At 43.8% G+C, this 14,227-nt stretch overlaps 1 protein-coding gene across 1 annotated transcript in view; it reads right to left on the bottom strand.

The window, feature by feature from the left end:
• Positions 1–5,178: 5,178 nt before the first annotated feature.
• The window catches only part of ARCN1 (archain 1), a 29,009-nt gene continuing 19,960 nt past the window's right edge, over positions 5,179–14,227 (bottom strand). The window contains exons 7-10 of the mRNA XM_068987948.1: positions 11,792–11,939; positions 11,396–11,504; positions 8,837–9,041; positions 5,179–7,177 (exon numbers count right to left, since the gene is read on the bottom strand). Coding sequence (XP_068844049.1) covers positions 7,088–7,177; positions 8,837–9,041; positions 11,396–11,504; positions 11,792–11,939 — 552 coding nt within the window. The 3' untranslated portion in view covers positions 5,179–7,087. The remainder of the gene's footprint in view (positions 7,178–8,836; positions 9,042–11,395; positions 11,505–11,791; positions 11,940–14,227) is intronic.

Below are 14,227 nucleotides of genomic sequence, written 5' to 3'. Positions count from 1 at the left end.
GCTCAGCCGGGGTACGGGGGAACTCCGCAAGGGATTCGAATCTGGACTATGCGGGCGTGGCAAGGGCCAGAGACTCACGGCTCCCACGGTCCCCCCTCCAGCCTCCGGGACCCCTAAAGACGCGGGGCCCTGGCAGGGCCCAAGAGGCCCCAGATGTGCCACCCATCCCCTGAACACACCCAGAGGTCCCTTCCGGACAGCACTGCCTCCGAGCCCGACTCCGCATCCCTTTCCTGTCCCATCAAGGCGGCCCAGCCCGGGACGGGAGCTGAGATGCCCCCAGGGGACCCCGCTGTCCTGGCGCAGGGCTCTCAGTCCTTCTGTCGGCGGGAGAAGGGAGGTGTGGGGAGCAGGCGGACGAGACCCCACGAGTGTGGCCCAGTCGCCCGCAGGAAAGTCCTGGGACAAGGATCCGCGTTCCCCCCGGGGCGGCGGGCGGCGGTGAGGGGGTGGGGGGGCGGAGCGCAAGCGCTCCCTCTGGCGGCGGCGCCGGCAGCGGCTCGGGAGGGCAGGAGCAAGCCGCTCCCGGGAGAGCAGCGGAGCCCGCTCAGCACAAAGACCCCGTGTCCCTACACACTCACCTGCGGCGCCCCTCTTCCCCGACAGGCTTCTTCCGGGATCTTCCAGCCCAGAGCTGGTCTGAGGGCTCTCGCCAGGTCCCCGGGACTTCCTCTTATCCCGTCCCAGCCGCGCAGCGAGCGGGACCCGCAGGCGTAGCGGGAGGGAGCGCCTTCACCTCGAGGGGAGAGGGGCACACCGGGTCTTTCGCCCAGCTCGGCAGCCGCGGCCCCAGGCTTCGAAGGACACTCTTGCTTTTCCCTGGAAACCCGCTGAGTAGGAGGAGAGCAAGTGGGTCCCGCCTTCCTACCCACCCCCCGCCCCGCTAGTCCCCGCCCCCGTTCCCCCGTCCCGTCCGCCTGGCCAGCCAGAGGAGACGCCCTTGTGGGACCGGAGCCCAAGGTCCCCCCACCCAGCCTTTCCCATAGCAGCACCTCCCCCCACGCCTGCACAGCGCGCGCTTTGTTCATCTCTGCAGCTGGGCTCTCCACCACCACCACCGAGTGCGCACCCCTGGCCCCACTCGCCCTCCCCTCCGGACTCTCCTGGACCACCCTCCACCCCTAGGCCTTAAGGCTCTTCTGAGGGTGTTTTCCCTTTTTTCTCTAGTCCGCCCCCTACTCTTTTTTTTCACTTTAGACGCCTGAATCCTCCATCAGCTCCTAGTGAACTTCATGGTCGCAGCCGTACAACATATTCTTAACATCTCCGAATATCTGCTGAAGGTATCCAGGCCTATCTACCCTCTGTCGCCCCTTCTCCTCATCCTACTCAAGCCCCTCCGCCAGGATGAGCTGTAAATGGAGTTAATAACCGTCCAGATAGGGGCGTTGCTAAAGATACGTATAAAAAAGGCATGGTAAAATGCGACGCAAACTGTAGAGCATAGGAAAACCAAATGGAATTATCATCTTGCCCCCGTGTCACTCCACCCCCACCACAACGCCTGGGATTACAGTTGGGAGGCAAACTGGTGCTCAAACTGGTTGAGCACAGCATCCTGTAGCAGTTTGGGTCTCCGTAGGAGTAAGGGTTTAATAAGGAAGAAGTGGGTGGGGAGGACCTGAAAATCTTAGAGAAGCCTGGCAACTGACCCTGGGAGAAAGTCATTCTCCTTTTCAACCACCACCCGAAATCCAAGCTGACAGCCGATCCTTACCTTGTAAAGCCAGCTCTTGCCCCAGGAGACTGATGGAGGACCTAGGGATATGAACTCAGCTAGACTGGACCTTTTAAACCTGCACTGGAGGGACCCCTGAGACTCTTCCTTCCTGAAGGATACGAAGCAGAAAGCCCCCAAGGCTGTGACATTCCAGTGAGCAGAGGACAGCAGAAAATAGTTTGTCCTCTTTGGGTGGACAAATCTTGTTCTGACTCAGTGCTTTTACTGTGCACCCTCCCTGTTTAACCCAGGAACAGCAGGAGGCTGAACTGCAGGAACCTTTGGTCACTCATTGACAGGGCCAGCACTAGCAGGGGACCCTCCCCACGGCCAGCTAGAGGCTGGAACCAACGGGACTAGAAGCAAGAAGGGGTGGTTGGCTCTTTGCAGCTACCTGCTATAGCTAACAGAGGTCAAACTATCAGGCTTCAGCATGTGCCATGGGTATCAGGAAGCCCCAGGATCTTTCCGGGGGTGGGGGAGCAGTGTTGAGAGTGGAAGGCTCTTATTCTTTCTTCATACCGTTTGAGGATCATAAAAGCATTTTAACTCTGACCATCTTTCATGAAGCAGATCACAACAGTAATTTTCAGGCTATTCTGTTAAATAAAAAGAAAAGGAAACAAACCCCAAACTTGTTGTATCTTATGTGCCAAGACCCAGCATTTGAGGGAAGAGGCTCAGATTGGGGTGCCTCACAGACTTTTCACTTAATTGTGCTTCATAAATCCAACTCTTCTTTACTGTCTTGGTCAGGAGGAATTTGGGGGAATAATCAAGCCTGCCACGGAGGCAGCTGATGCTAAAGCAAGGGGTGAAATATCACCCAACTGCTGTCCCCCCAGCCCAGCAGTCTGCTGAGCCCATGACAAACGCTCTGTGCAGTATGTCCTTGCTCCCGCTGTGTTGGGGCCCTGGGTTCCCACAGTTAGAGCACTCAAGGGACTTCAGACCTACCATCACCCCCGCCACCCCCACCCCGCTGCACATCTGGAGCCCATCAAAAAGACTCCGTGCTCTCGCAGAGTTACGCAAGAGGTCGAGCAGCTGGAAGCTCAGAAAGGGGGAGGAAGAGAGAAGAAAGCAGAAAACAGCTTTCCAACCATGCTTCAGACTTTCCGAGGTGGAAGCAGGGGGAGAGGGCAAAGGCTGGGTGTGGAAGGAAGAGTGGATTTTTGAAGGCCCTCTGCACTTGGTTATGAATGTCAGGAGTGGATTTCCACACCCACCCTGTCCTAGCCACAGCACATTTCCCAGCTGTCCCTCCTCTCAAATTGTACTCCCTCCAGCCTCAGAAAGAGGTGATTAGTGCTCATTACAGCAAGCAGTCCCTGTGGATACACACCCTACCCCAGGAAGCTATCCCTTTTGGTGTCTCTGGATCCTGAACTCAGGCATCATTAGTGTAGGTGTGGCACCAATGATGCCAAGTAACTAACTCCTCACTGCATCCAACTTGGGGAGAAACTTCAAACCTTTCTTCAGTTGCTGAAAAGAGCAGAAGCTCTCTTCTCAGCCTGTTTTTGAAATTATGCAATCCGCATTTCTATTCACAGTTAAGATACTTCCAAGCTGAGTGGAAATTTTGCGTAGGATGGAAGACTAGACTTGTCTACCTTCTGTGGCTCTGGACCTTCCTATGAGCAGAAATGAACAAGGATTCATTCCGGCAAAAAATGGGAAACAAGACCTATTTCCATTTCTCTCAGGGCGTTGAATTTGTAACACTTCTTTCCCAAACAGCACATCAACCTGATCACAGAATTACACCTATGGGAACTTCCCATAACCCCTGCCCTATGAACAGCAAGGCAAAAAACTTTCCTTTCTGGCCTGCGGGGGTAGGGGATAGGGGAGCGGCCTAAGTAAGCTTCTAAAAACTGCCTGGTTGCTTGACCTCTTGTGTTTAGAGGAGACAACAGCTCAGTTTGGAAAAGTAGTCTAAACTTCCTAAAGACTTGTCTCCTCATCAATCACTAACTCCCTAGGGTGAGAGGTGAAACTGACTCTTACAGAGATGTTGTCTGCTCTTGGGTTAGGAGCAGTACACAGCAGCCAACCTACTTGTGGATTTTCCAGGAGTTTCAGAGCAGCTCTACAGCTTCAGGTATATTTACCAAACGGCAAAAAGATGGAATGGCAAGAAAGGATGGTTGCAATGAGTTGTGCATAATACAGGGGAGTCAATTCTGCATTTTTGCTTCCTTAATTCCTTTAAAACCTACCAGACCAAAGCCCTCACCCTTAAGAGACCCACACTGAGTATCCCTGGTTGCAGTTGATGTGTGTCTGCTTTAGCAAGAAAGCTACACTTTTAAGGAGGTACAGCTGTTGCTTCCAGCTCAGTTTCAATCTTCTTGAGGATGGGAACTTTCTATTTTCTTCTCTTCCTCCAATGAGCCCTGCAGATATAAACTTTTTTTTTTTTGATCTTAGCTCACCAACCAGAGATCGAACCTGCAGCCTCTGCAGTGGAAGGGCAGTCTTAACCACCGGACTGCCAAAAAAGTCCCATATAACTTTTTAAAAAGCTATTCTGTATCGACTCTGGAAATCTCTGAGAGGCTACCTAGTGTGTATGATGTTAACTGAGGGCAATGTTTCCTGCAGCAGTGCATGGGCTGATTGATTTGGGGTTTGATACTGAGTAGACCAATGACAGACCTTTTCTTAAAAGGAACTCACTTCCCTCCCTACCTCCTCTATGTGGAATTAATTAACCCAGAGCAGGAACCACAAACCTCCTACATCAAACAGAATGCTCAGTCAGATCTAATTATTTTGTTAGTCTCCCTCACAAGCAGCCAACAAAAAGTCCACTTGACACCATGGAGGTATCAGCTGCCAGAGGGTGTGGTGTGGGTTTGGTGTGCTTCATTTCACTGGATTAACGTTACAGCCTCAGGGAGCCAAGCTACACTTTAGCAACATTAGACAAGATACTTGCTAGTTCTAAGGAAAAAATATTCAAAATCTTTCCTCTCACCATTAAAATAAAAACTTATTCATTCCAGAAACTTATTACTCATCAGAGATTTGCCTTCCAATTTGGTGACAATTTAATAGTTTTTAAATTTAAATAGAGAGTAAGGAAGCAGCCTGTTCTGAGGCATTTTCCAAGGCATTCATCACTCATCACTTACTTCTTACCACTGTTTGTCTAATGGAGAAGAGGATGCACCAAAATATCACCACCTATGGTTACTCCTTCAAGATGAAGCTTCATTTCTCTGATTCTACAACTGCCCCTGACAAAATGAGGATCAAAAGCCCATAGTGCCATCAAATTCAAAAGCTACACTGTCAGGAGTACATGTGTATGTGTTCTCAAATGTAGAAAGTACACAAGGAGGTACAATACTTGTTACAGGGAGAAAAGGTAATGAATACTCTTAGAGATTATTTCCTCTTAAAAGAAACATATCATTAATTTTTAATCTTAGATCCCATTACATCATTCTGAATCAGCAATACACCAAAGTATGAGGGTCAACAGTCTAAAAAACATTCATTTTATAATACTTTATTTGATTAAAGAATCTGTCTTCTTTGTGTACACTGGAATGTTATATTCCCTATGTATTTTACAGGGTTACAAAATGTCTCTCATTTTAAATATTACCGCAAAAGTAATTTCAGAAAAAAAAGTTTTTGTGAAACTAAATCTCACTTTTAAAAAATCATATGGACAAGCAACTCTCCAACAAAACTGAATTAATAAGATTCCTTGTCTACATAACTACATGACAGATTTCTTGTCCCAGTCCCCTTCCTCAAAAAACCTTATGTGGAAACCAAGCTAGAGATAAGGATTCTTCCCTGATGCGATTAAGGGGAAGGGAAAGGCCAGCAATTTCTTTGGCAAACAATTCCATCCATGGCCATCTGTGTGTGCCTGCTTTGCTTGCAGTACAGTACACTCTTTGCAGGGAAGGCCAAATGTTGTTCAGAGTGGGAGTGGTACTCTCCAACCAGCTGAAAGTGCAGGAGGTCGTCTACTGTCATCTGTCTCTTCCTCCGCCTGTGGCTGCAGCCTGGCAACAACTCTACCAATCCCCAGGGCAACAATGGGTTAAAAGCAAACGCTAGGCTAGCTGATGCAGTCTTCTCCACTGAAGAAATAATGGATGAGGGGGGCGCTGAGAAACAAACCACTACACGATGATACTCATCAGAAAAGACGTACGGGAGAAAAAGGAAGGGTTTCAGAGATGGGAAGGACAGGCTGCTGAAAAAAATGTTGAGGAGGCTAGAAAGGAGTATTATCAGCAATTCCTATATAGCAATATAATCAGCTGCATCTTGAAAAGCTAAAGACCCGGTGGTGAGACTGGAGTCTCCCTGACAGTTTAGGACCCACGGGATTGGCACAAAGACTCCCTGAGGGTTCAGCCTCCAAAATCATAACCTTATTTCAGACGGAAAGGAAAAAACTGATGACATTTAGAGAACATTCAGGAAGAGGGAGGTGGTGAATCTCAGGAATGTGAATGGATTACAAAGACCACGAGCGATCATGTATTAGCTGAAGCACCCAAAATGTGGAGGATCGAAGGCTGGGTGGCACCAGTAGCAAACATGATCACCTGCGGTGTGAAATCCACAACTGGACAGGACCATTCTCCTCCCGGACACCTTGAAGTTGGGGGGCTAAGCCATCTGAAAGCTGTTTCTCAGCTGTCTTTATTATTGACACAATAGGATTCACAGTAGTGTTCTAAAGCAGAGTGACAAGCCTGAAAGGAAAACAGCTTGGCAAAGGAATGGAGGGATGAATAGATATAGGAAAACAACAAGACAACCTTATCTTTTAATGTGCAGACCTCATACCTCTCAAGCAGTTCACTTGTATAGTCCAAAAATCGAGGTTGGATTAGATCAACCTGTTACGGGAGTGCCAAATACAATGCCTATATGCAGATGATCCCAGGGCTTGATTGGATATACAAAAGAAAAAAACTGAAGGTAAAGTGTGAAAGATTAAAATCTTCCGCAGAGAATACTTTTTAAAAACAAAGTATGAAATATAATATATTTAAGGATTCAAATAAAAGAACAACTTAGGCAAAGGGAGAGAATGTTTAACTGGGGGCATTCTCTGGAGAGCTTGCTTTCCTGCTGGCCAGTAAATCTGCCAAAGAAATCAGCAGCCTTTCCCTTTATGGTGTGTCATTGCTTTGCCAAAGAACGTCTCTGTGACACTGAAACACTGAGGGTGAGTTGAGGGTCCTTGCGCTCAGAGAATCGTGCACTGTGTTTGAAAAAAAAAGGGTCTCCAATGGCTTGTGGGTTTGGAAAAAACTCTTCAGCCACTGTTGGCTTCTTCTTTATTTGAAAATTTTCCTTTTCGGTTCCTTCTTCTTGGTATTACAGAATTTCATACTTATCCACTAGGAAAGTGGTCTCTGTGGAAAACCTTACAGGGCTGTTTCCATCTACCTGGGTCACTTTGGTAACCTAGGAAAACAAACAAGGAGTAAGGTAAAGCAGAAGAACAGCGGGTCTTCAAGGTGCTGGCTAAATTCTCAGTACAGAACAGATTAAATGCACTAAAGCAACATTAAAAGTTTAACTCAGAAATACTAAAAAAGTTCAATTCACAACTGTAGCTCACAGCATCACTCTTCCCCATCAACATAATTAATCTGTTCTTTGACAGAAAAGATAACTCTTGGGATAACAAGTAGAATGGTATTAAGTAAAAGGTCCAGAGCAAGCGGCCACTGCCCAGGCCCTGCCCTATAAAACCCATTAGGTCACAGACATTCTATAAGGATGACCAATTAACATTCTGACCCAAAAGGCAATATTCAGCATTACTTGTTAAAAGTGCTCTCAAAGTCTCTCTAAGCTACTCTATCATACTTATTTTCTAGATATGGCTGGGTTGTTCCAAAGAGATTTCTTTTTATTAATAATAATAAACATCCAGTTTAATGAATTACCAGTAACAATGGTGCCTGTAATGGCACCAACACAAAACTTGAAGCACTGACTCACATTTTCTAATGAAGTTCTGATAGAGCAATTTATACTGTCCTGTTCTTCAAATGGTCCCTAACAGGAAAATGTCTCGGGTTCAACAATGTGCTCCAATACTGATGGGGTTGAGCCAATAACTGAGTGGGGGCAGGGGAGAGAGAAAACTGACAGAGGAAATTATAACTTCCTAAGCACTTAGAGGAGAGACAGAGACCATCTGGAAAGGTAAGAGTGCAAATCAACAAGTCAGAGGGGAAGATGACAATATAAACTCAGTGCTTGTAATGCAATTTCAAAAACTAAAAAAACAAGGAGCTAAAAATAATGACCTAAACAGTTTACAGGGAATTCCCTGGCAGTCCTGTGGTTAGGATTTGGCACTTTCACTGGCATGGGCCTGGGTTCAATCCCTGGTTGAGAAACTAAGATCATGTAAGCCATGTGGTACAGCCTAAACAAATAAATAAGGAACAGTTCACAGATTTCCACTGTTTTGTTCACCTAAAGGACAGAGTTTACAGCAGAAATGGCTTATAATGAATGATCCATATTAATGATGGGAAGCAGTCTTTGGGTTCAAATCAAGTGACAATACTACAAAAGGGATTATAAGTCATGTGCTGAATGCTCTGGTAAATGGATTCTAAGATACATGAGATTATTGAAAACACAGGCAACTAAGAGATATGACTCCTGCACAACCCATAATACTTTTATACATAGTCACATTCAATTTCTTTATCTGATCTAGAGAAAAAAACCTGAAATAAAGCAGGTGAAGAATTTGACCAAGACTGTGGCTCAGCATTAAAGAATCTGCCTGTAATGCAGGAGACTAGGGTTTGATCCCTGGGTCGGGAAGATCCCGTGGAGGAGGGCAAGGCAACCCACTCCAGTATTCTTGCCTGGAGAATCCCATGGACAGAGGAGCCTGGTTGGCTACAGTCCAAAGGGCTGCAAAGAGTCGAACATGACTGGAGCAACTGAGAACGCACGCAATACAATGAGACAGCAATGGAATCCATGGGGGACATCATTTTTTCTGATTTTCTGCTCTGTCTATGAAGTCATATTGCCTATTAAACATCTGTTCTACCACCTTCCCCGTGTAAGATTTCTATTAAAAGGGAATACCTGTATGTTACAGTAATTTTTTTTGGAGATGAAGGAGACTTGAACAGGGAAGAAGTCATTGGGCTGCCCAGCAATGCTGAACTCAAGGCTGCCACTCTTATTTTTGGCATCAATCACTGGCAGGCACCACTCCAAGGTATTTCGTCGACTGTCATGTCGATACTCGCCATCAATCTCACCAATCACTGGAGCGCCAACACCAGATCTGCCACAAGAAACACCCATGTCAAGTTAGTTGTCCAGAGTTAGAAAAACTCTGCCAAGGAAAACCAGCCCCAAATATGTTTATGCTTCTCAAATTCTTCCTGCTTTTATACAGTCCTAGAAAAAATTAGACTCCCTAATAACCTCAAGGACCCTTACACTGGCTAAGGGTTTCACTCATCCCTTCTGTAGGTCCAGATATATACAACCATAAGTAACTGGCACACAGTCATGAGGTGTTCCAACTTATGGACTAGATCTGGAGCTGGCAGGGGACTGAGACTGACAAATGTGTGAAGTGGGATATATTTCAAAAAATCCTGCACTGATGCTTTGCTGCACTGTCAAGAAGGAATTTTAATATAGTGTTGTTCTCTTTATAGATGCCAATGGGGGGAAAAACAGGTTGATAATAACAGTGGGGGAGAACTTAAAATGCCTACGGTTATTTAGAATGGAAATGAATTTGGACCTCTGAGAATGTTTTCAAAAGATTTCAGAATGTTTTAAAACTTACTGTAGTTGATGCCAGTGATTTGATTTACAATCCAGGAAATCAACTTTTATTTGGCAAGTGAAAGAACAATTGCCCCTGGGCAAACGTGAGCATGATGGGAAAGAGAGATACACAGTTGTCCTAAATCTGCAGGAGAACCAGGGCTAGTTAGGATGTATTTCACACCCGCACACATGGCTGACAGGCAGTGTCACCTACTCCGACACATTCTAAATTTACCACCTTTTAATTCACCAGTGACATCCAATGTTTGCATTAGGGCTTGGTAAATAAGGGAGACCAGAAAAACTTTGATAAAGGGTGAGATAACACAATTAACTCTTTTATGGTCCCAGTTGTATATATGTTTCTTCCCTTTCCCCTTGTTCTCATTCTGGTTCTGAGCTCTAATTTGATCAGTTCTAGACAAAAGGGTAAAGTGCTGTCCAAGGGTCTCTTCTGGAGACTGTTGCAAAATTGAACTAAGACACAGGAAACCACCATAACCACAATTATAGGGTAGATGGAGAGGCCTAAAACTTGTGGCATCCTAAAAATAGTCTAGCAAAATAAATCTTGACAAAATAAAACCCACACCTGTCACCAAGGCCCAAGTCTCAGGATGGTTCAAGGCAGACATCTATTGTTCTGAAGTAACAACCAAGCTGTGAAGAATTAAGATGATCAGCCCATTAAAGGGGACACTGGTAATAAATCATGTTTTAAAAAATGGAAATAAGAATGACTAAAACCAGACCTGGCCATGGCAGGACCTGAATCAAACTATAAATTAATTTTAATTCAAGTTAATTTAAAATTAATTTGAATAAACCTGCATATTAAATTAGAACTATTTTCTCTAATAATAACTGAGCAATTTAATAGTAAATACACACTAAGAATATACTTACTAGGTATTCATTATTAAGCCCTGTATTTAATCATGGGGATGCTGAGAGGCAAAGGAGAGGAGCAGGGATTCAATGGTGAAATAATAATAGTTCAGTCACTAGAAATGCTAGTGTGGAGATAAAGTTTTCTAGGTGATCCTAGAAAGTATGCCATTTAAGCATACATCAAAACTTACTGGAACTAAACTTCTCGGGGTGATGGATTTTTGTTATTTTAATTGTGATCATGGTTTCACAGGTGCATATAGGTCAAAACTTATCCAATTGTACAATTTAAACATACGTAGTTTATTGCATGTCAACCATACTTCAATGAAGTTGTCAGAAAATTTCCTGAAACTAATGCAAATATCTTGTTTCACCAAGAATAGTACCCTGAAATCACTCTCATCTTTAGCTGGTAACTTAGCAAAGAAGGTGAATAAAGAATTCAGTCTGACAGACTCAATTTCTTATTTAAGAGTTGCAAAACAAAACAGAGAACTGGCTCCTCCTTCTGGAAACCTTCATTACTACAGGAACAAACTGAAGACCAACATCTGAAAACACAGCTTTAGAACTACAACCAGCTTTGTATGTTTGGCTTTAAAGTCAGTAATATGCACTCCTTCAAAAGTATACAGTTGGATACATTTTGACATTACATTGCAATGTAAGTACATTACAATCAAGTCACAGAATATCTCCATCATCTCCAAAGCTTCCTTGTGCTCCTCTGCAGTCAAATGCCTGATTTCTGTCCCAAGAGTATTACCTTTTCAGAATATCTTATACATGGAATCATACAGTTAGTATGCAGTCTTTTGTACCAGGCTTCTTTCACAACTGGCCTTTGTATCTTATATATCTTAGCATGGACAGTCAGCTAAGTGTTGCCTCCAAAACGGAGTTCTAAAAGACTAGTTCTATAAGCTCACTATAGAAAAAGTGATTATATGGGGAACTTACGGGAGTGGAATGGTGATAATCACATCATTCAGTTCTAAATTATCTTCTTGTAGCTCATATTCTATGTTGACATCACAACCATTTCCACTTTCTGAGGGCCAGCAATTAACTGAAGACAAAAGCAAAGCAAGTATACTAGAACATTAGGAAAAGAATGAAGCAAAGTTAAGACTGCAAATCAAAACCGATGCCAGCAAGCCTTAAAACATTCTAATGTAAACTATTAGAAACAATGGTTTCAAAATTAAAGATATTAAAAATTAAATCTAATCATTAAAATACAGTCCATTTTAAAAGGTCATTTTGCCAAAAAGAATTATGGCAATAAGGACAAGTCAGGGCTATTTCTAATTTTCAGTGCAGACTAGCTTAGTAGGACTGGCCAGAGGCACTTACTTGTCAGTGGAATTAAAGATTCCTCTGTGGTCTGTAGTCTCCACTTTAGCACCCCTACATCACTGTTGACTGGAAATGACTTCTCTGGATTCTTCAAACCAATTAGAGATTCTGCAGTGAAAAGTTTTTTATCCACATTTGGATGGGTCTGAAATGAGAAAGGAAAGAAAATTTCTGAGGTTCAGACATGACAAGACAGGAAATAAGTTCCTTTTGGTCTTACATGGCCCATAATCTAAACATCTAAAATAGGGTGCGTAAAAAAATTCCAATTATTTTTTATTTTGAAGAAAGATTTCCCTTCTTCAAAGACTGTGTTTTAAAAAATGTTGACTGCACTGGGTCTTCATTGTGGTGAGCAGGCTTAGCAACCCCACAGCATATGGGATCTTAGTTCCCCCACCAGGGATTGAACCCACATCCCCTGCACTGGAAGGTGGAATCTTAACTACTGAACTACCAGGGAGGTCCCTGAAAGACTTTTAAAGGTTTAAGACATTTTAAAAATAGCAATAAAGTAATTTTTACTCTAAACTATTTTGTTTGTAAGTAACAAGTTAGTAATTTTGTAACTGAAAAAGTTAAAAGACCATCAGCCAAGTCCTTTACAAAAATACTTTAGGGGGAGCAGCCTCATGGTGAGGCCAAGCTTGCCAAATAGAAGAGAAGGGTCAAAGTTTGATCCCCCATCTTTGTCACACAGTAGTCCTCATCTTACACTAACGAAGGAAAGGGAAAAGCTCTGTGCAAAGTTTACCTGCAATTTTGTGTAGAGAGCTAAAGTTGTTCAAACTCAGGCCAAATAAGATGGACCAATCTTTTTTAAAGAAGTCATATTAGGGGAAAAAAGGAAAAAGAAGAAACTTTTGCATTGATGACTACATACACTTCACGAGCCAGCAATGCTACTGTCAAATAATATAAGCACTACTTCCAAAAGACAATTGTGTGTTGGTTATGCTTTTCAACTGTGGTGTTGGAAAAGACTCTTGAGAGTCCCTTGAACTGCAAGGAGATCCAACCAGTCATTCCTAAAGGAAATTAGTCCTGAATATTCACTGGAAGGACTGATGCTGAAACTCCAATACTTTGGCCACCTGATGCGAAGAGTGACTCATCTGAAAAGACCCTGATGCTGGGAAAGACTGAAGGCAGGAGGAGAAGGGGATGACAGAGGGTGAGATGGTTGGATGGCATCACTGACTTGATGGACATGAGTTTGGGCAAGTTCAGGGAGTTGGTGATGAACAGGGAAGCCTGGCATGCTGCAGTCCATGGAGTCCCAAAGAATCGAACATGACTGAGCTGAACTGAACTTAACTATGAGGCAGGGAAAAAAGTAGACAAAATCATCTTCTTCTCTGAAAAGGCCTGGTTCTTGTGACAAGAGATGTAAGATCAACTATCTAAATAAAATATAACAATCTTCCTTGGTGGTCCAGTGGTTAAGACTCCCCACTTCTAATGAAGAGGAGGTGGGTTTGATACCTGGTCAGGGAACTAAGATCCCATACTCCACACAGCACAACCAAAAATTTTTAAAAATAAAATAAGACAGGACTTCCTGTGGCTCAATGGTAAAGAATCCACCTTGCCAATGCAGGTGACCAATCCCTGATTCGGGAAGATCCCACATGCCACGAAGCAACTAAGCCTGTGAGCTACAACTATTGATCCTGTGCACCAAAACTATTGAGCCTATTTCCTAGAGCCTGGAAGCTTCAACCACTGAACCCCGTGGACCTAGAGCCTGTACTCTGAAACAAAAGAAGCCACTGCAATGAGAAGCCTGGACACCACAGCTAGAGAGCAGCCTATGCAGCAACAGAGACTCACCCAAACCATCAATACGTGAAATTTTCGAAAATAAGTAAATAAAATGTACCAAGAACAACCGTTATAAAGGTTTCTTAGAAAGAAGCCACATAGGTGGAACATACTTATTTTTAAGAATTCTATGTACGTTTCGAATATACCATTAGATACTGCCCTTCAGCTAATAAAACAAGCACTGGCAGTTTATAGAGCAGCAGTTAATAAAATACCTGCCCATTAAGTTTTAAAACTTGTTGTTTCTTTAACTATACTTCAAGCAAAATCTTAAATGAATTTACTTTTGCATAATAGTAACAGATAAGCATCTCTTTGTACCTCTGTATGAAATCATTTATTAGATTTCAAAATGACCTTTCACTCAATTTCAATATTAAAAGGTCATACTAATACAGCTGCTGTCAATCACTAACAACGGGCTTGGGAAGGCATTTGACTCAAGGCATCCACTGTAGATAACAGATTAACTTTTTTCCTATGCATTTAGAATGGTACTGCTGCTGCTCCTGCTAAGTCGCTTCAGTTGTGTCCGACTCTGTGCGACCCCATAGACGGCAGCCCACCAGGCTCCTCTGTCCCTGGGATTAGTTACATAAAATAAAT

The sequence above is a fragment of the Capricornis sumatraensis genome, chromosome 16, assembly GCF_032405125.1.
Source record: "Capricornis sumatraensis isolate serow.1 chromosome 16, serow.2, whole genome shotgun sequence".
NCBI classification, from domain to species: domain Eukaryota; kingdom Metazoa; phylum Chordata; class Mammalia; order Artiodactyla; family Bovidae; genus Capricornis; species Capricornis sumatraensis.
This window is presented reverse-complemented; position numbering and strand designations above follow the sequence as displayed.